We start from the raw sequence: 22,888 nt of genomic DNA on the forward strand, positions 1-22,888 counted from the left end.
AATGTCCAGTCTCTTCTTTAAAATCTCCAGGGATGGAGCATTCACAACTTTTGATAGCAATCTGTTCCCTAATTAATTATTCTAACTATTAGGCAATTGCTCCTTATTTCTAGGTTGGTTCTCTCCTTGATTAGTTTCCATCCATTTCTTGTCCTGCCTTCAGATGGTTTGGCGAATAGGTTATCCCTTTCTTCTCTGTGGCTGCCTCTCAAATATTGGAAGATTATCATGTCAACCCTAGTCCTTTTCTTTTGTTAGACTAGACATACCCAGTTCTTCTCTACATTCTTTCTAGTTGTCTCAATATCTTTTTTGTATTATTATGATCAAAACTGGATGCAGTATTACAAGTGTAGTCTTACCAAGTTACTGTATAGCAGTACTAATACTTCATATAATCTTGATACTATTCTCTTTTCATGCAGCCTATGACTGCATTGGCTTTTTTGGCAGCTGTAACACACTGCTGGCTCATATTTAAGTAGTTGTTCACTATGACATTTAGATCCTGCTCACAGTTATTACTATTGAGCCAGGTACCACCTACTCTATACTTCTGCATTTGGGTTTTCTTGCCTAGATGTAAAACCTACTTTTCTCATCCCTGAATTGCATTTTGTTGCCTAGGGCTCACTGTTCAAGTCTGTCAAGATATTTCTGGATCTTGGGCTTATGTTTTAAAATGTTGGCTATTTCTCCAAATTTGGCATCATCTGCAAATTTGATGAATTCCTCTTCCACCCATTCATCTAAATCACTTATGTAGATATTGAAGAATACTGTGATTAAGACAGAACCTTGAGATACCCAATTGCGTACTTCTTTCCATGTAGATGCAGTTCCACTGAAGATTACATATTGAATGTGGTTTGTCAACCAGTTACAAATACATCTGGTGAAGATACTGATACCACATTATTCTATCTTAAGAAGAAGTAGATTATGGTCTACCTTATCATATGCCTTATTGAAACCCAAGTATATTAAGTCCACAGCATTTCGCTGGTTCTAATTTAGTCACTTTGTCAAAGAATAAAATAAGATTTGATTGGCATGATTTGATCTGACAAACCCATATTGGCTTCTAGTATTAGTTTTACTTGCTTCTAGGTGTTCACAGATCCATTGCTTATCTTTTCCAGGTTCTTCACAGATATTGATGTCAGACTGATTACTCTGTAGTTTCTTGGATCCATTCCCCCCCCCTTTTTTTTTTGATGAGAATCACATTAGTTCTTTTCCAATCCGCTGGTAGCTCCCTGGTGTTCCAGGATCTTTGAAAGATACGGTCCAGTGATTCTGAGATCACATTTGCCAGCTCCTTAAGAATTCTGGGATGTAATCCAATTAGTCCTGGTGATTCATGGAGGAGCTGTGGATTTTGAAAAGGATTAGGAGAAGCCACTGGAGAAAGATGGATAACTCCAAACGGACATGACTTACAAGCACTATTAAGGCCTACCTTGTGGTGATAAGAGTGAAGAAATGGCATTTATTGTGTCTCACCCATGAACCCTGGACCAGATCACCTAACCCCTCCTGGACCAGGAAGACTCAGACAATCATTTTGAGGGCTGTGCAGAGGAACTTACTGATGGATCAAGTCACCTGAATTTGTTCCAAGTTGGAACCTAAGGGTGGTGTAGGTCGTCATGAGATGCCTTGGGAAAGGCCTTACTTGGTGATCTGGGAATGGCTTGATCCTGTTGGACTTAAGGAAGTGGGTAGTGTCCTTGGTCTTGTCAGTGCAACTACCTATCAATTAGTCCCTTGTCCCTCCTGGTTGGTGAAAGCCTCCAGGACAGTGACCACTGGGTGGGTTCATGCAGTGATAAATTCCTCACTGCAAAAGGAAACATTCCCAGAGCTTTTTAAAGAGGCCGTGATTTGATCTCTCCTTAAGACACCATTGCTTGATCCTACCTGGCTGGAAAATTTTCATCCTGTTTCCCATCTTCCCTTTTTAGAAAAGCTGGTTACTTGGCAACTTCAGAGGGTACTGGATGAAACAGATTTTCTGAACTCCTTTTAGTCAGGTTTGAGCTGCTATGAGACAGAGACAGCATTGATCACACTTGTGGATGTGACTTTCTGGCGAAAGTGGGATAATGGTGGTGCAACCATCCTTGCCCTCCTTAACTTTTCAACAGCATTTGATACCATTGATCATGGTATGCTTTTGGGTCAGCTGCAGGATTAGGGGCTAGGCAGCATAGGTCTGCATTGGTTTGGCTCCTTTCTCTAAGACTGGTCCAATTAATGTTGATACAGAATGAGAGATCCACTCCCCGTTCCCCCAGCTGCTCTCGTGCAGCTATTGTAGGGCTCGGTAACTCTCTCTGCTCCTGTTTAATATCTACATGAAGCTGCTGGTGAGATCCCATTACCATGGGTTGAGGTATCATTAGTATGCTGGTGTTACTCAACTTTATATCTCTAGGCAGCGGTAAAAAACTTAAGTTGATTTAAGTACATTATCTGTAAACTGAATTGAAATTAAATTAGCCACATTCAATTACAAATATCAGAAATAAATGTAATTTCCCCCTTCCTAAGTATTAAAAATACAAACAGGAGCTCTAAGGCTGGTATTGGAGGTTCTGGAAGACTGTATGTGGACCTGACCTACCAGATTTTGTTGCATTGAAAAATGCATTCACTTCTTTTAAAGTTTCCATTTTAGCTTAATTCCATCATGTTTAGAGCAGTGTTTTTTTAAATATAATAGCAATAAAATAAAGCAATTTATCTGTCAATCAGTCATTTTATTTCAATCATTAACTGGAGAAACAAGAGTCACAATTGATTAGAGTAAATCAAGCTATAAAATCATAAAACAATACTAGTGAAATTGTAAGTTAAAGTTTAAGAATTTGGGATGTAAAAATGAAAGTAGTAAAATATGATATACAAGGTAACTAAATAATTGTTTAGAATAACAGAATAATAAAATTACCAATCTGGAATATATAGAATCATTATAATGCCAAAAGTTATGGGAAAGTTAATATTATTGCAGCTAAAGAAAATGTGGTAATATAATATATAAGGAAGGATAATACATAAGGCATGATTATGGTTTCCAAACCAAAAGAATCCAAGTATTTATCTGTATAGTTAAAATGACTCTGAAATTAAGTCAAAAATAAGATTTAGTTGACAATAAGGAAATAAAAACATTGATCAAAATTAGAAACTAAACGTCAGCTGCATTTGAAATATCTCTAAATGAAAAATGTCTATGAGATGTTTAAAGAGAAATTATGGCATATTTTAACTACTAAAATGTTGATATCAAGATGGAAAGTAGTCAAGTATTCTTTCATATTAAGAATACCTGACTCTGAAAGACTATAGAAACTAGGTTAGATTAAAAACTGCTACTCATACCTAAATAAACATTTTAATAAATGTAGAATTTAAAATTTTTACATGTTTTTGGAAGTCTGACATTTTTCCTGAGAAATGACGTTATAAAATAAAACAACTTTATGATACACCTATAATTCCATAATACTTAAAAAAAACTAATTACCGTATATACTCGAATATAAGCCGATCCGAGTATAAGCCGAGGTCCCCAATTTTACCCCAAAAAACTGGGGTAAACTGGGGACTCGAGTATAAGCCGAGGGTGGGAAATGAGGCAGCTACCGGTCGGGGAAACCCTCCCTCCCTCAGCCGAGAAGGCTGGCGGCTCCCCCGCCCCGCCCTCTCACTGCACCGGCAGGGCTTCCCCGCGCTAATGCAAAAGCCCGCCAAGTTTGCGCCATCCGGTATAATGTGAAAAAAAGAAGAAAAAAAAAACTCGAGTATAAGCCGTATATACTCGAGTATAAGCCGAGGGGACGTTTTTCAGCACAAAAAACGTGCTGAAAAACTCGGCTTATACTCGAGTATATACGGTATGCCCTATTTATTCACAGTAAATAAAATTCCGTTGACAAGTTGTGATTGGACACATATACCAACTGTCAAGAAAGAAGCAAACCTTAAAATAGAATGAAATGTTGGTCTGGTGGAATACAACAGAACTCTATATTTTCTAGACAGCAGTAATATTTATGATGGAAAAGCCTTTCTAAGAATGCGCAACTTCCAGGGTCCTGGGAATTGTACCAGGCCCTAATCAGCCCATTGGAAGCACTTACCCAGCTGACCTCCACATCCATCCATCTTCCAATTTTCAGTTTCTTGATGGAAAAGAAAGGAGAAACCTTTCACTGGATCCTTTTCTCTCCAGCAAAATAAGTGAAAACAGTTGTGTATCCATCACACTGGTAATAAACTTGAAGCAACTTTAAGCATTCCCACTGACAAAAATATATCTCACATTTGGAAATTTTGAGCAGAAATGTGAGATTTTTACCTTTTAATAGGGTACAGATGTCCAAACCAGAAGTATTTTGGCAGGCAAAAATCAATCTGGGAATTTGAGAGTCTGAAAATTCTTTTAGAGGGTGAAACAAGAGTTCATACAGTGAAAAGGTTCATCCTCCAATCATTGTAGTCCTCCCTCTGTCTCTAATCTTAGAATTGTATGCCAATACTAACAAATGTACACCATGTTTCCCCATTCATAAGACAGCTCTAAACACCTCTCATTATTAAAATAAGGGTAATTCTGATGTTTAGAAAACTGATTAATTTTAAACATGGTTTTTTTAAAAAAATGGTCTGGTCTCCAAGCCTCAGAGAAAACTAGCATTCTTTGCCATTTGCTGAGGCAATGAGAGTTCCACATCTGCAGAATAAGTGAACTGTTTCTGCTTTATTTTTTATATTTACAGAATAAAAAAATGCAAACTGGATGCTATGTAAGGTATTGTTTCCTTGCATGTGACTATATTTGAAAAACAAATAATACTAATAAATATATGTAACATCTATTTGGTACGAACTTAAATTAGTCTTTAAAATGAGGAATTCTCATGGGAATCCATAGCAACTTTTTTAAAAAATCCACTACGATTTTGTGACTAAAGGCAAGCAATCTCTATTATACTTCACTATTTTTAATAGTAAAATTAACATTTTTATCAAACAGAAGTCAGAAGTATCATAATTTGGGTAGATCTTATTGGAACAGTCAAAACCTATTTAATTTACTAAAAGAACATTTTTTTTTACATTTTGAAGAGTATATTCTAGATTTGTAAGAAAAATGGAAAAATAAGGCATCCTATGTATTTTATATTGAAACAACAAATAAACCATGATTTAATGTTACAGGTTGAGGTATCCTTTCAATGTTGTCCTTGGTGCCACATATGTGCTGCATATATCCATTCCTTTCTAAATAACTAAAACACAAGCAAACTTAGAAATTTAACCTCAAAAAATGGCTTCAAAGTCATTTTTTGTCAGTGAAAATAGCCACAGAAAAGAAGATATTTTCAGAAGGTTTACATGAAACTATGTATAATTTTAATTTTTCTATAAAAAAAACTTCTCTCCCATTTTTTCCACCATATTCACAGCTAATATAGTTTTCAGAAAATGGATTGCTATCTTTCTAACTCTCAGCTGATAAAAGCCCAGTGATGATTATTCCTGATACATTAGATGCCCATGACAAAGAACAAACAATAACTTAAGCACAATTATACCTCAGAAGGAATGCAAAAAAACAAGAAATCATAAAATATCAAAGAGAAAAAGCGAATGTGAAGAACAATATGTAACTATTTAATCTTGTTTCCCCAGTCATCTTGGCTCAATGTACATATATTGAATAATTTCATCATTACCAGAAGTCAGTTACACAGTGACTAGGGCTGTTTCTCTGTGAGGTTTTAATTTATTTCAGAAATATTCTCCAAATCTTAATCTTGCTAAAAATTAACTTTAATAGATTCCTAATATGAATGACAATCAAGAGCAATTCTCTTGTTGTGAATAATTTTGTTACATATAGCCTGTAATCACTGTTCCCTCTAAACTGCGCACGTGCGCAAATGTGCACTGCTGACACGGTCTCCGCGCACAGAAAATCTGTGCTGCGCAGCTAATCAACGTCATTTGACAGGCGTCCATTTGTGGCGTGTTTTAGCTAGCCGAATCTGTGCTGCGCAGCTAATCAACGTCATTGACAGGCGTCCATTTGTGGCGTGTTTTAGCTAGCCGAATCTGTGCTGCATAGCTAATCAACGTCATTTGACAGGCGTCCATTTGTGGCGTGTTTTAGCTAGCCGAATCTGTGCTGCGCAGCTAATCAACGTCATTGATGCGCACGTCTGATGTTGCTCACAGTGGTCCAAGGGACCGCTCAGGGAGTTAGTGTGCTTGCTCAGACTCGTGAAAAATTAGAGGGAACATTGCCTGTAATGCTTTAAAATCCTGAAATAATAATAAAAAAATAATGTAAGTATAATTGTTTAAACATCTTGTTGATTCTAGAGAAGTTGCTAATTTTAAACCATGATTCAGAAAACTGCTGAATTTCTTTTTATTTTATTTATTTGGTCAATGACTAACTGCTTGATTGAGTTTTATAATAAATGTTCATAAATGCATCTCTGTGTGGGTATGTATGTGTGTGTATATATTCACAAACATGCCCACTTATACATGAATAATTTTTCAAAATGACATTTATATCTTTTGTTCAGTTTACGAATACTGGAAATATGTTAATAGTTTATACTAATTTCTTTTCATGCTGTTGTGATACAATAGTATTATTCCATAAGAAACATTTTTATATTCATTATTTCTTTCTAATATTCTAAATGAGGGACATTCATCTGTCCTTTTGAACAGACCCTTCATATTGCATATATTATGATTGTATCTAGAACAGGGGTCTCCAACCTTGGCAACTTTAAGACTTGTGGACTTCAACTCCCAGAATTCCTCAGCCAGCTTTGCTGGCTGAGGGATTCTGAGAGTTGAAGTCCACAAGTCTTAAAGTTGCCAAGGTTGGAGACCCCTGATCTAGAACTATTCTCCACACCACTAACTCAAAAAACAATGCTTGACTAAAATATCAGAAGAAATTATTGATCATCTTAACAAATGGATAAAAAATTTCATATGTGCACTGTCCACTTCCCCCAAAAAGCAGTTGCTGTTTTACAGATCCATTTTAAACAACTACCCAATTCATTATTTCTGACAGAATGAAATGAAGCAATCCTTAACAGAATTAAAACATATAACATCTCTTTCAAAGCTTAATAATGTTTTTAAAGTGGATATTCCTGGGATATCCTAAACATTTACTGGAATCTCCAATAAAGACCTTAAAACAACCTTAAAATGATATCAACAAATCTGCAATTAAGCGGACAAGTGAAATATATTTAGAGTGTACTTGACTTCCCGGATATGTATGTGAAAGGATAGACATCAGATTTTATTTCCTGGAGGTGTGAACTGTTGAGAATTCATTGATTCTTATGATATGGTCATGTTATTATTTGATTTATTTTGAGGATAATAACAGCAGCAATAGACTTATACTATATACCATTTCACAATGCTTTACAGACCTCTCTAAACAGTTTACAGAATCATGATATTGCCTCCAACAATCTGGGTCCTCATTTTACCGACCTTAAAGGATGGAAGGCTGAGTCAGCCTTGAGCCTGTCAAAATCAAACTCCTGGCAGTCAGCAGAATTAGCCTGCAATACTGCATTCTAACCACTGTGCCACCAATATATTAATGAATAAAGCAGATTTATGGGAAAATCTTTAAATGCTAAAGATCTCAACATTACGTACTATAACTTTGGAACTTGTTAATCAAGAATTATATTTATGTCAAGCATGGCAGGGAATGGTTAGAAGAATCACATTGAAAAATTGAAATCTGATATTATTCTAGATGTAGTTGTTGGACTTGTGTGACAATATTTTGGAAAGGCCAGTATTTTCTAAAGGAAGAGTATGCATGTTAGAATGGCAGATTTTGTAATATTTATAATAATATATTATACTATTCATATAATTGTAATATATTCATTACTAAATGTGTGACTATTGGATGTATAAAATATGTACATTTTTCTTTCTTTAGTTTACATTTTTAATTTTTAAAAAATTTAAAGGTTGTTTTGTTAATTTTGTATTCATTAAATAAATAGTCCTATAAATATAGATTTTTTTGATCTTGAGAAAAGAAGATAGGGTGGATATTTTAATACTTCTCAAAAATCTGAAAGGACATCATGTGAAAGAAGATTAAGTTATATATTTACTCTTTAATGAGAATAACAAGCTAGCACATCTCTGAATAAGTGGAGATGATGATGTGGGTATGACCAAAGGACCAGCAAGAGGATCATTCCCATGGAGTATCTCCTGATTAGAAGAAATGGAAGATTGTCTACTTGTTGCTGATTGCTCCTTCCAAAGAGACTGCAGAATAGTGATTTCCTCTGGTTCTGAGAGACAAAATGAAACCATCCATATACTTATCTGTGGCACAGTCTATTCAAGGATATTGGTTTTGCAAACTTCACTTTCTAATAACTTTCAGAAATTATCTAACTATCTCAAAGCTAATAAAGGTAAAGGTAAAGGTTCCCCTTGCACATACGTGCTAGTCGTTGGCAACTCTAGGGGGAGGTGCTCATCTCCGTTTCAAAGCCGAAGAGCCAGCGCTGTCTGAAGAGGTCTCCGTGGTCATGTGGCCGGCATGACTCAATGCCAAAGGCACACGGAACGGTGTTACCTTCCCACCAAGGTGGTCCCTATTTTTTCTACTTGCATTTTTATGTGCTTTCGAAACTGCTAGGTTGGCAGAAGCTGGGACAAGTAACAGGAGCTCACCCCGTTACTCAATAGCACTAGGATTTGAACCACTGAGCTGCCGACCTTTTGATCGACAAGCTCAGCATCCTAGCCCCTGAGCTACCGCGTCCCTTCAAAGCTAATAGACATGTTCAAAAAGTCAAGTTTGCAAATCAAAGTGCATCTAGTGACTTTATCTTCATTCTAGTACAAAGGAAAATTTAATGATAAGTTTAAGAATTGAAAGACTCTAAAATAAATAACAAAATCTAAATTTTTAATTCAAGAAAATTATTAATAAATTAAGGAACCACACAAATTTGGAATATTAAGAATTTTGCCATAAGACTTTAGAAATAATAAATAGCTCCTTTGTGGAAACTAAATTGCTTTGTCTACCCTAAATAAATTATAAGAAAAAATCAAGATTTTATGATTCCAGAAATTGGATACCAGAGGGGACTAAAGATTCTAGGCAGAAAAGAAAAGAAAAAAAGAGACAGGCTTGCCTTTTGCCTTTGGTCAGCATTGTGACAAAATGACAGAAACGATCTGACAGCTGAAATGCTCCAGGAGATAAATGAAGAATTGGGACAGGAAATAGCAGCTGCAATGTCAGCAATGTTCTCTGCTTCTATGGATAGACTATGCCCAAAAGATATTTTCAAAAATGATTGGTGTGCAAAAAGAATATCTTAGAGGATCTACAGGATAAACAACTGAATGTTTCCCAGGTAAGCAAACATGACCAGATGAGCTAATTCTAGATACACTAATAGAATCTTGCAAGTCTGATAATACAAATCTCCTACTGTTTCTTCTACAACCTGAAGAGTTAAGGAGGTTTCTTTGCCCATTGTGCAGCTGTGGGTTATGCCCTCTCTTATCTAATCATTCCTTGGGCAGTATCCATTGTATGCCAAGGTCATACCCACATACCATTACATTGAAACAAGACTTATTTGATGCTGAAAAACTAAAACATAAAGATGAAATATTGGAAAGTTAAACAAAAATGAATTATAAGACAGAGATGACAGTTAAAATAGAAATACAAATGATAAGCCAAAACGGCGACCTGGATTTACGAAAAAGGTTTGTTAAAACCTTGAAAAAGGCTTTGGAACAGGAAAAGAAAATCTGATCAAATTTGGATGCTTGGCAACCGGCACGTATTTATGATGGTTGCAATGCTTGGGGTCTTGTCATCATCTTTTGTGATCTTCTGACAAGCAAGGTCAGTGGGGGAAGCCTAATTCACTTAACAGCTGTGTTGCTAACTTACTAACTGCAATGATTCACTTAATTGTGCAAAAAAAATAAATATTGTAAAATTCACTTAACAACTGTCTTGCTTAACAATGGAAATTTTGGGCTCGGTTATGATTGCAAATTGAGGAGTACCTGTAATAAAAAAACGTAGTTATTATGAAATAGAGATTAACTGTAGCAAAAATAAAATAGATAAAATAAGATTGAAAATATTAGAAGTTAATATTAATACGATGGGGAAACTTAAATGAATTGTATAAATTAGCACAGATAGCATATCCAAGTTTTATACTCAACTTAAAACCAGAAAAATATGCAATATATACTTAAAACAATCTATTAAATCAATAATCTATTATTAGATACTTCAAATAATAACACATGAATTAAAAACCAAATTAGACATGCCACAAAATTTATATTCTTTGTTCTAGACCAGGGGTCTACAAACTTGGCTCTTTTTAAGACTTGCGGACTTCAACTCCCAGAGTTCCTCAGCCAGCTTTGCATGTTCCTCAGCCAGGCATGTTCTCACATGTTTTCTTTTCTTTTTCCATCCTTAGTTTCCCTAGATCATTCTGAAGTAATTCTTTCTTTAGACATTATACTAGGAATATGGCATATTTCAATTATGCTATATTTGCTCAGCTTTATACTTCTGGATCATGTGCACACAAAAATGTTTTTGGAATGTAATTATTCAGCTAATGACTGCATGTAACAATGGGATTGGGGTTTGGTTGCGGGAGGGCTGAAGTGCTTAAGCACAAAAATTTGCATCTGTTACCTACCATTTTTGCAGATGGGGCAACACTGATCTGGTTCATATACAGGATCCACACAATCAGTCTGAGGACAAGCAGACACAGTGCACACTACTTCACCATTGGCCTCACATCGACATTTCTCACAAGATGAAACCTAAAAATAAATCAAAGCGTATTAAGGTTAAGGTGCTGAAAATTCTTGATTTAATTATCAGCCTTTTTTTTTCCTGCTGGATCTTTGAGGTCCACCAAACTGAGAGAGAGAGAGAATATAGCTGCAGAATGGTGACTCAAGGGATAGAGCAAATTATATACAAATAGTCCTCAACTTACGACCACAATTGAATCCAAAATTTATTTGTTAAGTGTGTTTTGCCCCATTTAATGACTTTTCACCACATTGGTTAAGTGAATCACTGCAGCTATTAAATTAGTATCACGGTTATAAAGTGAATCTTTGCTTATCAGAAGGTTGCAGAAAAACGATCATATGACCCCAAGACACTGCAACCGTCAAAAATACGAGTCAGTTATCAAGAATCCAAATGTAAATCACATGACCATAGGGACGCTGCAATGGTCATAAGTGTGAAAAATGATCTTAAGTCACTTTTTTCAGTGTCATTGTAACTGAACAGTCACTAAGTAAACTGTTGTAAGTTGAGGACTACCTGTACTACATTTGTGCTATATATGCATATTTGGATTTATATTCTGGAAAGAATTATAAACATGCAAATTAAAAAAGATAAAAGGAGAACGAGAATACTTTCTGTGTAACTACATGTGATTCTTATTTAATAATCACTCATTCAGGGATCATTTGCATTTACGACCGAGCTGAATGTATGGTACTTATGACTGATCCTCATACTTTACAATGGTTGCAGCAACACAGCAATCATGTAATTGTAATCTAGGTGCCTAGCACCCGGCTCACAATAATGATTTACAGTTTATTTGTCAGAAGTATTACAATTAAAATAAAGCATACTAGCTGACATAAAATTTAAAATATAAAAACAATATTAAAATATGTACAAATTAAACAGATCTTTCCCAGAAACAAACAACATTAATTGCAGTCTGTTGTGCCGTCATAATGGCCTCAAGTTTACACTGATTGGAGCACAAAGGACAGGTATACATATGTGTTTTTGTCTGCCATGTCATCCCAATCGCAAAGAGCAGAAGCAACTGGATAGCCCCATTTGTTTAGAGTATTTCTGGATCTTGTACCCATGGGCAGTCTATTCAATGATTTCCATACTTTCCTGCTTTAATGAGCCCCAAGTGCCAGCTCCTCCATTGGTTCCATCTAGTGTTGGTTCTTTGAAGCTTTCCATAGATCCATTCTGCTTTCAAAGTCTTCTGTTGACCTAAGGAAGCTTCTTGGATTTTAGTCTCTGCTGAGCTGGTTGTGGCCATGGAAAGGGTGTTGTTTAGATATTGATGATTTGAGAGCCATTCTGCATGCTGCTGCTTCTCTGCGAACAGCAGTAGGGCAATAACAGCTAGGTGATAGATCTTAAGGTTTAAAGTATCTGGTAATAATTCTGCTAGCTTCATTCATAACAATATCTACTTCCCCAGCATGCGCTGATTTATACCAGACTAGAATATTCACCTGCTGAGTAGCAAAGAGCTAGAGCTGTTGTCTTAAGGACCCATGGTTTGGCACCCCAGGTAGAGCTCATTAATTTCCTGAACATGTTATTTCATCCACTGACCTTCAGTTTAGTGTTGATATAGTGCTGCTTATATGTTATATAGAGTGACCCCTAAACATTAGGTTTGTGGCAATGTTCTAATAACATCCCTTTCCATGTAATTTGCAGCTTCCTAGCAGCCTGCTTTTTGCAAAAATGGAAGGTGCATACCTGAATTTTTGCTGCATTTGGTCTTAACTAATTATCGTAATAGTATCGATTCAGCTCTGTCAGTTAAACATTATTAAACCTCATGAATGAAGGTAAATATATCTGTCCCAGAATAAAGTTGCAGGATTTAATCTGGGTCAGTCAATCTGGATTGTTCAATCTTTTCAAATGTTTTTGTCTGTACTACCATTGCTTGATCATCAACATACATATAGTTGTTGCTACCTTCAGGAAATGGCTGATAATTGGTGTAAATATTTAAAAATAGTTGGAGCCAATACACTACCCTATGGTAGTGTATTGGCTCCAATTCCTTTGGTTCTTCTATGTACTTTGCCTTCTCTGGAATGCCACAGTTCTGAAGCAGATTCCTAATGTTTATAAATTTAAAATCTTTAGTCGTATCATAAACTTCTAATGTTACAGTGTCCCATAGTAACATGATCACCATTTACAAACTTCTTTGCCAGCTTCCAACAGGCAAAGTTATCCAGGTCATGGTTGTCCCAAAGGTGCTTTTTCAGGAGGCAACTGAACTTTTTGTTTTTTTCTTTGAAGACATTTCGCTTCTCATCCAAGAAGCTTCTACAGCTCTAATTCGGTGGTGGGTAATGGAAAGATTTATATTCCTTGCAGACAGTTGGTCATTTGCATTCTTGGAGGTTTAACTGTGTCCTCAGGGTCAACTGAGTAGTGCAAATGGGTGTGGAGCCTGCTTGGTTGCAGTTTTCTGCTCTATATCCCTTCACTGTTGAAGACAGGCACAGGCTATTGGGCATGAGTCCGTGTTGTCTGCTTCTCAAACTGAAGTGCAAATGGTTCCTGTAGTCTTCAATTTTTCTGGAAATCTGTTCATATGCTGACACCATTTGAAAGGTGTTCATCCCAAAGTGCATAGCTGAAAGTCTATGGAGATTCTCAGTCACCCAGGTCATAGTTGTCCCAAAGGTGCTTTTTCAGGAGGCAAGTGTACTTTGTTTTTTTCTTTGAAGACGTTTTGCTTCTCAGCCAAGAAGCTTCTTCAGCTCTGACTGGAAGGTGGGGAATGGAAGGATTTATATTCCTTGCAGACAGTTGGTCATTTGCATTCTTTTATAGAATCATTAAGCTGAAGAAGCTTCTTGGATGAGAAGTGAAACGTCTTCAAAGAAAAAACAAGAAAGTCCACTTTATAAAGCTTTAGTAAGATCACACCTGGAATACTGCATCGTTTTGGTCACCGCATCACAAAAAAGATGTTGAGACTTTAGGAAAAGTGCAAAGACCAGCTAAGGCGATTAAAGGCCTGGAGACTAAAACATATGAAGAACAGTTGCAGGATTTGGGTTTGACTAGTCTAGAGAAAAGAAGAACTAGTGGGGACATGATAGCAGTCTTCCAGTATTTAAGAGGTTGCCACAAAGAAGAGGGAGTCAATTTATTTTCCAAAGCACCAGAGGACAGGACAAGAAACAATGGATAGAAACTAATCAAGGAGAGAAGCAACCTGGAACTAAGGAGAAACTTCCCAACAGTGAGGACAACTAACCAGTGGAACAGCTTGCTATCAGAAGTTGTGGGTGCTTCATCACTGGGGGTTTTAAAGAAGAGACTGGATAATCATTTGTTTGAAATGGCATAGGGTCTCCTGCTTGAGCAGGGGGTTGGACTAGAAGACCTCCAAGATCCCTTCCAGCTCTATTCTCATTGATCCTTTCTGAAAGAAGAGATAGCTGATTTAGGGGCTGTTCTGTAACCCAGGAATTCTCTATGCTCATAAATGGCATCAGTGATAAGAAGGCCCTACGTCCAATTTTGGTTAATATAGAATAGTCTAGCCAATTATCCCTGGTGATATGAAATCAGCACTCATCCATTCAGTTAATAACGTAATTGAATTATTGATATGCACTCTATTTGGAACTTCATTTAAAGATACTCCAGGAACTTCTGGATGCAGATAACTAATTAATTAAATGCCTAATTATTTAAAGGGACTATATAACACTGAAATTTAAAGCATAACTATCAAGCATAATACAGAATAACAGTTAGAAGGACCTTGAAGTCTTCTGGTCCAACCTACTCAAACAGGAAAACCTATACCATTTCAAACAAATAGTTGTCCAATTCAAGACAGTGCCTTTTATCTTCAAATAGAATAGAATAGAATAGAATTTTTATTGGCCAAGACACACATCTTATATAAGTTAGCATTCACAAATTAAAAAAAAAATCAACTGTGTCAAAAGATCAGCTGAAGAAGACTTGCTCCTCATTTCATCTCACCCATGAATTTGTTTCTCCAAATGAATATTGGTTACATGCCCCCCCATTTACTAAAATATTCTACACTTCTAGATATAGTATCACAACGCTAATGATAGATATACATTTCCCTTTTACATACTTTTTTGACTAATTGCAGCATCCCAGTCACATGATCAAGATTTGCAACATTTTTGTTGTTGATTTCTGGTGGTTCGCTTAAATATTGAAAAAACAGCCTAGTCAGGTGGGCAGAGGTGGGCTGCTGCTGGTTTGGACTGCTTCGCCCAAACCAGTTGTTCTGATTCTGCACAGTTCAGAGAACCGGAAAATCGGACCACCGGCTGGCCCCACTCCCATCCATTTTTCAGGCCATTTTTCTGACCAAAATCGGCCAAAAAAAATATGCCCCCAAAACAAGCTGTTTGGGGGCCATTTTTCACCTGGAAAATGGCCTGAAAAAAGGCCTGGAATCAGCGCAAAACTGCCCAAAAAGCCGCACAAAAACCAGACTGTTTTCAGGCCAAAATCAGCCCTGAAAACACCCCCAAAATGGCCTGAAAACAGCTCAAAAAATCTGGCTGTGAGAGGAAGCCAGGTGAGCTGGACCCAGACGTGTCCTGGGTGCCCTCATCCCAGAAGCATCAACTTCACACACTTCCCCTCTCTGCTAGCCCCTTTCTTTTCACGGGATCGCTTAGCAAGGGAGAGGGAGAAGGGGATGGTGTTTCTGTGTGCTCCCGTTTCTGTGTGGCACTCTGCCCTCAATGCTAGCACTGCTCTCTTCTCCCTCTCTGTCTTTGTTGCTCGGATATCCCATGCAAGGGGCTAGCAGAGATGGGAGAGTGCAACGTTGCTGCTTCTGGGATGAGGGAACCAGGGAAGTATCTGGGACCAGCTTACTTACCCAGCTTCTTTTCTTCTCGCAGCCAGCTTTCCCAGTCTAGCTTGATACAGTCTCTCTCTCTCTCTCTCTCTCTCTCTCACACACACACACACACACACATAAACAGATTGTAATGTTCTTTTCTCCCACCTCCCCACCGGAGACCCTTGGATTCCCTTCCCAACCCTGCCTGTCCCATATAGGTACCACCCACACAAGTGACATGGAGTTGGCTATGCACATTCAATCACATGACACACACCCCCAGCCACGCCCGCATAGCCAGTCATTAGGGCAGAGAATCGGTTGTTAAAAAATTTGGAGCCCATCACTGCATATGGGTGTCTCAATTTATGACAGGATTTCCAGCTTCAGTTGTGGTTGTAAGTTGGGGACTCTCTGTATTTTTAAGGTATCATTCTGGCCCTTCCCCCTTATGAGTTATGTAGGTCTGATCTATATGGTTACTTTCAGGAAGCAGGTGAGTTAGTGGAGTCAGTTGTGATGTTGGGATGTTGTGTATGAGACAAGGCGATCATCATCAGTAAAAAAAAAGGGGGGCGGGAGGGAACAACCCCTAGCTTTAGTGTAACTATGAGAACATTCCTATCCTAAACCTATTGTATTATGGTTATGGAAGTGGCAGAAGGAGGTTATTATAGCATTGGAATTCAGAAAGTTCCATCATGAATGGTTTACCAAATTGTTGGCACTAGTTTGGCTGTTTTGATATGGAAGAAGGTAGCTTCCGTGGATAAGATAACCTTCATTTTCACATTATTCTGTGAACACACATTACAAAATGAAATTCTGATGCCTTGTCTGAAAAGAAAATATATCTCTATAGCTATACATATACTTGCAGAGACGTACATAATATACACTACACGCACACACGCGTACACACACACAAAACACCGATCACAGTCCATTTTGAATACCTAGAAGAAAAAAGTCTTGAGAGTTAACAAAGTTGATACTATATGGATATGTTGAATATTGAAATATGTAAGTGGAGTAATTGCCACATGTATCTCACTTATCCCAGGGTAAAGAAGACATGGGAGGGATCATGTTTGCCATGACAGAGTAAGTGAGTTCAACAATCTAGCACTAATCTTCATTCTATCTTCAGCTGCTTCTTACCTGGGTCACCATGATTGGATCACTGGTGATTTCAGCTTCAAGCTGTGTTGATAAACATGACATCTGTGTAAAATATGAACCTGTTAATTCACAGCCTGATAATACTGCTCTCTTGGAGTTGCTGTTTAGGTATTCAGGTCCTTCAGCAATTTGAATACTAAGACTAGGGATGTGCGCCAGTGACCTTGAGAGAAAACTTCCTTATAAGCAGGATCTCCATTTCTGAGGTTGTAGTGAGAGAATACATATACTTGAATCAGCAAAGACAAGTTGGAAATTTGCTGCTGCTCAGTGGAATTATTGCCTATATACCTGCTCAACATTATCTCTTAGCTAATGTCAAAGCACCACTTTTGATGTTGAATCACTTCAACATCCATGCCCTGCAGGAAGAGAAGAGTGCAGGATTTTGTGATATTAATTATACTAGACAACAAAGATTTTGCTTCCTGAACATTTTTGGGTGTATAGATTTTTGGCTGCTAATCACAAACATAAACTGTAATTTGACTGATTATATACCATGTGTTTATACAATGGCAGTATACACCCTTCAGTACCTGTTAGTGATGTTGCATTCATGAAAGAAGCATACAAAAACATGGAACTGTTGTTGAAGTATATTCAATACGCCAAGTACAACTGGAATATTTGTGGCTCTACTGCTTGGAATGCCACTCAGATACACCGTGTACTGTTGCTACTTATGTGAAGGGACAGCCACATAAGTCCCAATGCATTAAAAAGAAATGACCACTCGGAAGGAATTTGGTTCCAGGACAGAAAAATGTAGCACATGAACCACTTGTTGACTTGACAAAAATATTTCTTCCTTCTCTTTACATGAAACACACACTAATGAAACATTTTATGTACAAGGACAGCGAAGGTTTTCATTATTTGAGCTCAGGTTTCTAATAGTAACTGATGCCAAGATTAAGGAAGGTATTTTGTTGGTCCACAAATCAGATATGTCATCAATGACAAATGGTTCGAAGATCTGTTACTGGGGCTAGATAAAATTGTCTGGAAAGCATTCAAGGATGTTGCTAAGAATTTTCTGGGCAACTACAGAGCACAAAATGGTTGACAAACTTCTTACAGTATACAAGATGTATACAACATGTCACTGAAGATTGATTTTCTGCATTCATTTGGACTTTGTTCCTGAAAATTTAGTTTCAGTCAGTGACAAACATGGTGAAAGGTTTCACCAGGACATTGTCACAATGGAAAAACAATGTTGAGGCTAGTAGAATCTATCAATGCTATTTGACTATTGTTGGAAACTGCAGTGAGATGTATCAGACACTCAGTACAAATGAAAATCAGTAGCAAAACACTTGGCCATCTTTAATTCATGCAGCATGTCAGCAACATTATGTAACTAAAAACATAGTTATTAAAAGTTAATTTTGTATTTCTCAAGATTCCTACATAATACAGTTATTCTGAAATTATATTTGTCACTTTGAAAGGTCTATCATAATCATAAAAAGTTTTTCAGTAAACAAAACTTTTGAAATATTTTGTTGTTTGGTTTTATGACTATGGGTCTGTCCCAAATAATCTTGGCCCAAATATATAAGCAGACACCTAAATGACCATGTTTGTCTGAGAGAAGTTATGTAATTCAACATTATGCAAACACAAGTAATAGAACAAAGTCAAACTAGTGTTTGGGGCACTAAAAGAACTAATTTCAATAAACTTAAAGAGAACTTGGGAAGGATTCCATGGATGAGAAACCTCAAGGGTAAAACAACCCCTAAAAGCTTGGGAAACTTTGAAAAGTGAGATTATAAAAGCCTAATTTAGCATAATATCAATGAGGAAGAAAAATAATAGGTCTCAAAAAACCCCAGCATGGCTGCACAAAAAACTCTCTGATAAATTGAAAGACAAAAGGACAAATATAAAAAGTAGAAAGAGGAGCACATAACCAAGGCACAATATCAGCAAATAAATTGAGCCTGCAAAGATGGTGAAGAAAGCTAAGGCTCAAAAGCTAAAGCTTGCAACAAAAGTGAAAAATAACCAAAAAAAAAAAAAAGGTTCTTTCAACATGAAAGAAACAAGAAAAAAGCCAAGGAAATGATTGGTCCATTAATGGGACAAAATGTCAAGAAGGTGACAAGCAACAGGGAGAAAGCAGAACTGCTTAACTCGTTTTTTGCATCAGTCTTTACACAAAAGGAAAAACATTCCAACCTATCAAAAACAATACTGTAAAAAACAGATTAGGGATACAAATTAATATTGGTAAAAAAAATGTAAGTAAGCACCTATCCATCCAAGACAAATTCAAATCACCAGGACCAGATGGATTCTGTCAAGGTTTGAAGGAATTGACAGATGTGATCTTAGAACCCCTGAACTATATCTTTCAAAGATTCTGGAGCTTCAGGGAACTACCAGAGGGCTGGAAAAGAACTGATGCAGTTCCCATCTTCAAAAAAAGGGGGAAAAATAGATTCAGGAAAGTACAGACCTATCTGCCTGAGCTCAATACCTGGGAAGATTCTGGAAAAGATAAGCAATGAATCAGCAAACACCTAGAAGCAAACAAAGTCATAACCAAAAGCCAACATGGGTTTGTCAAAAACAGATCATTCCAGACTTATTGCATTCTTTGACAAAATGAGTGGACCAGAGGAGTGCTGTGGATATAATTTACTTGGATTTCAGTAAGACATTTGATAAAGTAGACCACAACCTTGATAAAATACTTGATAAAATAGAAAAATGTGGATTAGACAGCATCACCCCCAGATGGATTTTTAACTGGCTGACCAACCGCACTCAATGTGTAGTCCTTAATGGAACTGCATCTACATGGAGAGAAGTATGCAATAGAGTACCCCAAGGCTTTGTTTTAGGCCCAGTATTCTTCAACATCTTCATCAATGATTTGGATGAGGAGATAGGTAGGGAACTCATCAAATTTGCAGACGACACCAAGCCAGCAAGAATAGCCAACACTCAGATGATAGGCTTGAGATACAAACTCAAATGTTGGGTGCTATCTAATAAAATGAAATTCAGTTGTGAAAAAGTAAGGACTAGGTCTGACATGCTAGCAATGTTCCAATATCTCAGAGTTGCCACAAAGAAGAGGGAATCAAGCTATTCTCCAAAGTACCTGAAGAAGCAATGGATGGAAACTAATAAAGAAGAGAAGCAACCTAGAACTAAGGAAGAATTTCCTGACAGTTAAAACAATTAATCAGTGAACAATTTCCCTCGAGAAGTTGTGAATGCTCCAACACTGGAAGTTTTTAAGAAGAACCATTTTTCTGAAATGGTATAGGGTTGGACTAGAAGACCTCCAAGGTCCCTTCTGTTATTCTGTTATTCTATTCTACTCTGTTGTTCTGTTCTGTTCTGTTCTGTTCTAATAAACTGAAGGGGATTTCTCAGGCATTTGGTGAGATCACTTTTGGGTCCAAAAGAGATTAACAGCCACCTCTGCTGTCAGGTCCCTTTTCTCCTGGAAAGGGGAGAGTATGGTTTGAGGGCATTTTTCACATGCTTTTGCTGTAACTGCTTGGGAATTAGGGAAGGGGATTGTCTTTGTAGGTGGAGCAGACTCCCTCCCAGCTGGTTCCAATCTGGTTCCAAGTCTGTATGCCCTGAGAGTGAATTGTTATCTGCCTAGCACCTCAGTGTTCTCAAAACAACCTTGCAGCATCACATTGGCTGCTGGTGGACTGGTTGGGCTTGGGGGTTGGGCTTAGGGAAACAGAAGAATTGTTTTGTGCTTTGCGCCAGACCTTCAGATTCTGCCTAAATTTACTGCACCCACTTTCTCTCAGTAAAAGTCCTTTCGATTCAACTCAATGGAGTCAAGAGTTTTCCTGAGTGACCAACTGGGGCAGGTCCTCACATGTGCTTTTGGTGTGAACAAGACTATTAAAATACTCTACCCCAAGCACCTCAGGGATCTGTATGGGTTCCAGTGAACACCTGGAGAATTTTCTAAAGATTTCCAGGCAGCTCCATGCACCTGGAAATGATGTGAGTGCTTGAAGTAATTATTAGGACATTTTATTCCATTTTTTACTTGTCACCATTGAGAAAAGGAAGAAGGCAATTAACATGTTTTTTTAAATGTTAATTAACATTTTAAAACAATTCTGCATTATGAACTAGTTCTCTGAAGGATAGCAACATTCAGAATGCTCATATTTTCATTCCATGCATTATCAAATATCAGCATTAAGTCTGAACTGTTTTATTTATACTTAAGCAGATTTCAAAGCTTAATATCAAACAGACACTCAAAAAGCATAAGACTTATCCATGATTACAAAATAATTCTCTGTTCTTCGTTCCTCAATGGCAACATTCCTCTGGAAGTATTAATTGTTTGATTATTTATACTTTTTGCTTTGAAACCAATGATTTTGTAAGACAGTGTATGCATATTCAATAAGATTTCAGTATAAGAGGCACCTTAGTTTTTGGGGAGGAAAATAAGAAAAAAGCTGATTGGCAGGTGGATTTGCCTCCTGGAATACCTCTAATCAGCTGTTCCCAGAGGTGAATTTTAGCAACAGGTTCCTTTGTGCCTTGCTTTTTTTTTTTTTTTTTGCTTTTTTTCTGCTTCTGAAACTATGAAACTAAGAAACTAAAAACTTTCTTCTGCCTCTGAAAGCCTCCAAAACAGAGCTTCAGAAAAAAAGCCTCTGAAGCTCTGTTTGGGAGCTTCTTTTCTGAAGCTTCGTTTCTGATGCTTTTTTCAGTCTCTGAAACCTCCCTTTGAGAAGCTGAGCAGGGCTACATTTGGAGTATAAGATGCATCCAGATTTTCATCCTCTTTTTTGGGGAGAAAAGGTGCATATTATACTCCAAAAAATATGGTATTTTGCTTTTAATGCATTCCAATGTATGTTAGTGAGAGCAAGATACCCCAAGATTTTCTGTAGGATTTCGTAATACTATTTGCCATTTTTAAATTTTGGATTTTTTTATATCTAGCTTATATATTGAAATATTGATAATGCTTAATAAGAAAGAAATAAAACTGAATAAATAATATAAAGATTTTGCAGATACATAAAAATCAGAGTCACCATCATTAGTGCCCTCATTAGCATATACCTTCTGCATCAGCCACATATTTAAGTCATTATTTCCTTTTCAACCTGTTTACCTTATTAATCCTTGATCTGGTCGTGCTTTGGGCTACATTTTAGAAAGAAAGGAAATGCAAGTGGAGGACAGTGCATAGAAGGATAGTGTTAGAAGGGAACTTTGAGGTCTTCTAGTACTACCCCATGCTTGAACAGGGAACCTTATACCATTGGGACAAATGGTTGTCCAATCTCCTCTTGAAAACCTACAACGACAGAGGATCCACAACTTCTGAAGGCAAGCCATTTCGCTGACTGTTTTCAATGTCAGGAAATTTATGCAGTTCTAGATCAGGTGCTAAACTGGCGGCCCGCAGGCCGAATGCTTCACATGCAGGCCACAGCCACTCCCACAAAGGGGAAAAACATCGCGATATGTCGTATTGATGGCAATATGATGCTGCAAGTTTGACACCTGTGTTCTAGATAGCTCTTTAATCAACTTCCACCTGTTACTTTTGGTCCTGCCCTAAGGCGTTTTGCAGAGTGTCAACTTCCTCTTCTCTGTAACAATCTTTCAAATACTGTAAAACAGCTATCATGGTACCCACTACTATTTCTTTGATAGGTTAAACATACCCAGTTCCTTTAACTATTCATCATATAGTCTAGCATTCAGATTCCTTATCATCTTACTTGCTCTTCTCTGCACTCTTTCTATGGACTGAAAATCTTTGTATCATGGTGATCAGAACTGGATGCAGTATTCCAAGTGTGGCCTTACTAGTGCAATATAGAGTTTTACTAACATTCCTCGTAATTTTGATGCTATACCTCAAGGGAGAATTTGAAGATTGCAGTGCCCCTGTGGAAGTA

General features: G+C 37.2%; 1 protein-coding gene across 1 annotated transcript in view; it reads right to left on the reverse strand.

The window, feature by feature from the left end:
- VWC2 (von Willebrand factor C domain containing 2) overlaps positions 1 to 22,888 on the reverse strand; it is a 42,658-nt gene that overhangs the window by 8,828 nt on the left and 10,942 nt on the right. Inside the window, exon 2 of the mRNA XM_058183377.1 lies at positions 10,803 to 10,932. Coding sequence (XP_058039360.1) covers positions 10,803 to 10,932 — 130 coding nt within the window. The remainder of the gene's footprint in view (positions 1 to 10,802; positions 10,933 to 22,888) is intronic.

This window comes from Ahaetulla prasina, chromosome 4 (assembly GCF_028640845.1).
Source record: "Ahaetulla prasina isolate Xishuangbanna chromosome 4, ASM2864084v1, whole genome shotgun sequence".
Taxonomy (NCBI): domain Eukaryota; kingdom Metazoa; phylum Chordata; class Lepidosauria; order Squamata; family Colubridae; genus Ahaetulla; species Ahaetulla prasina.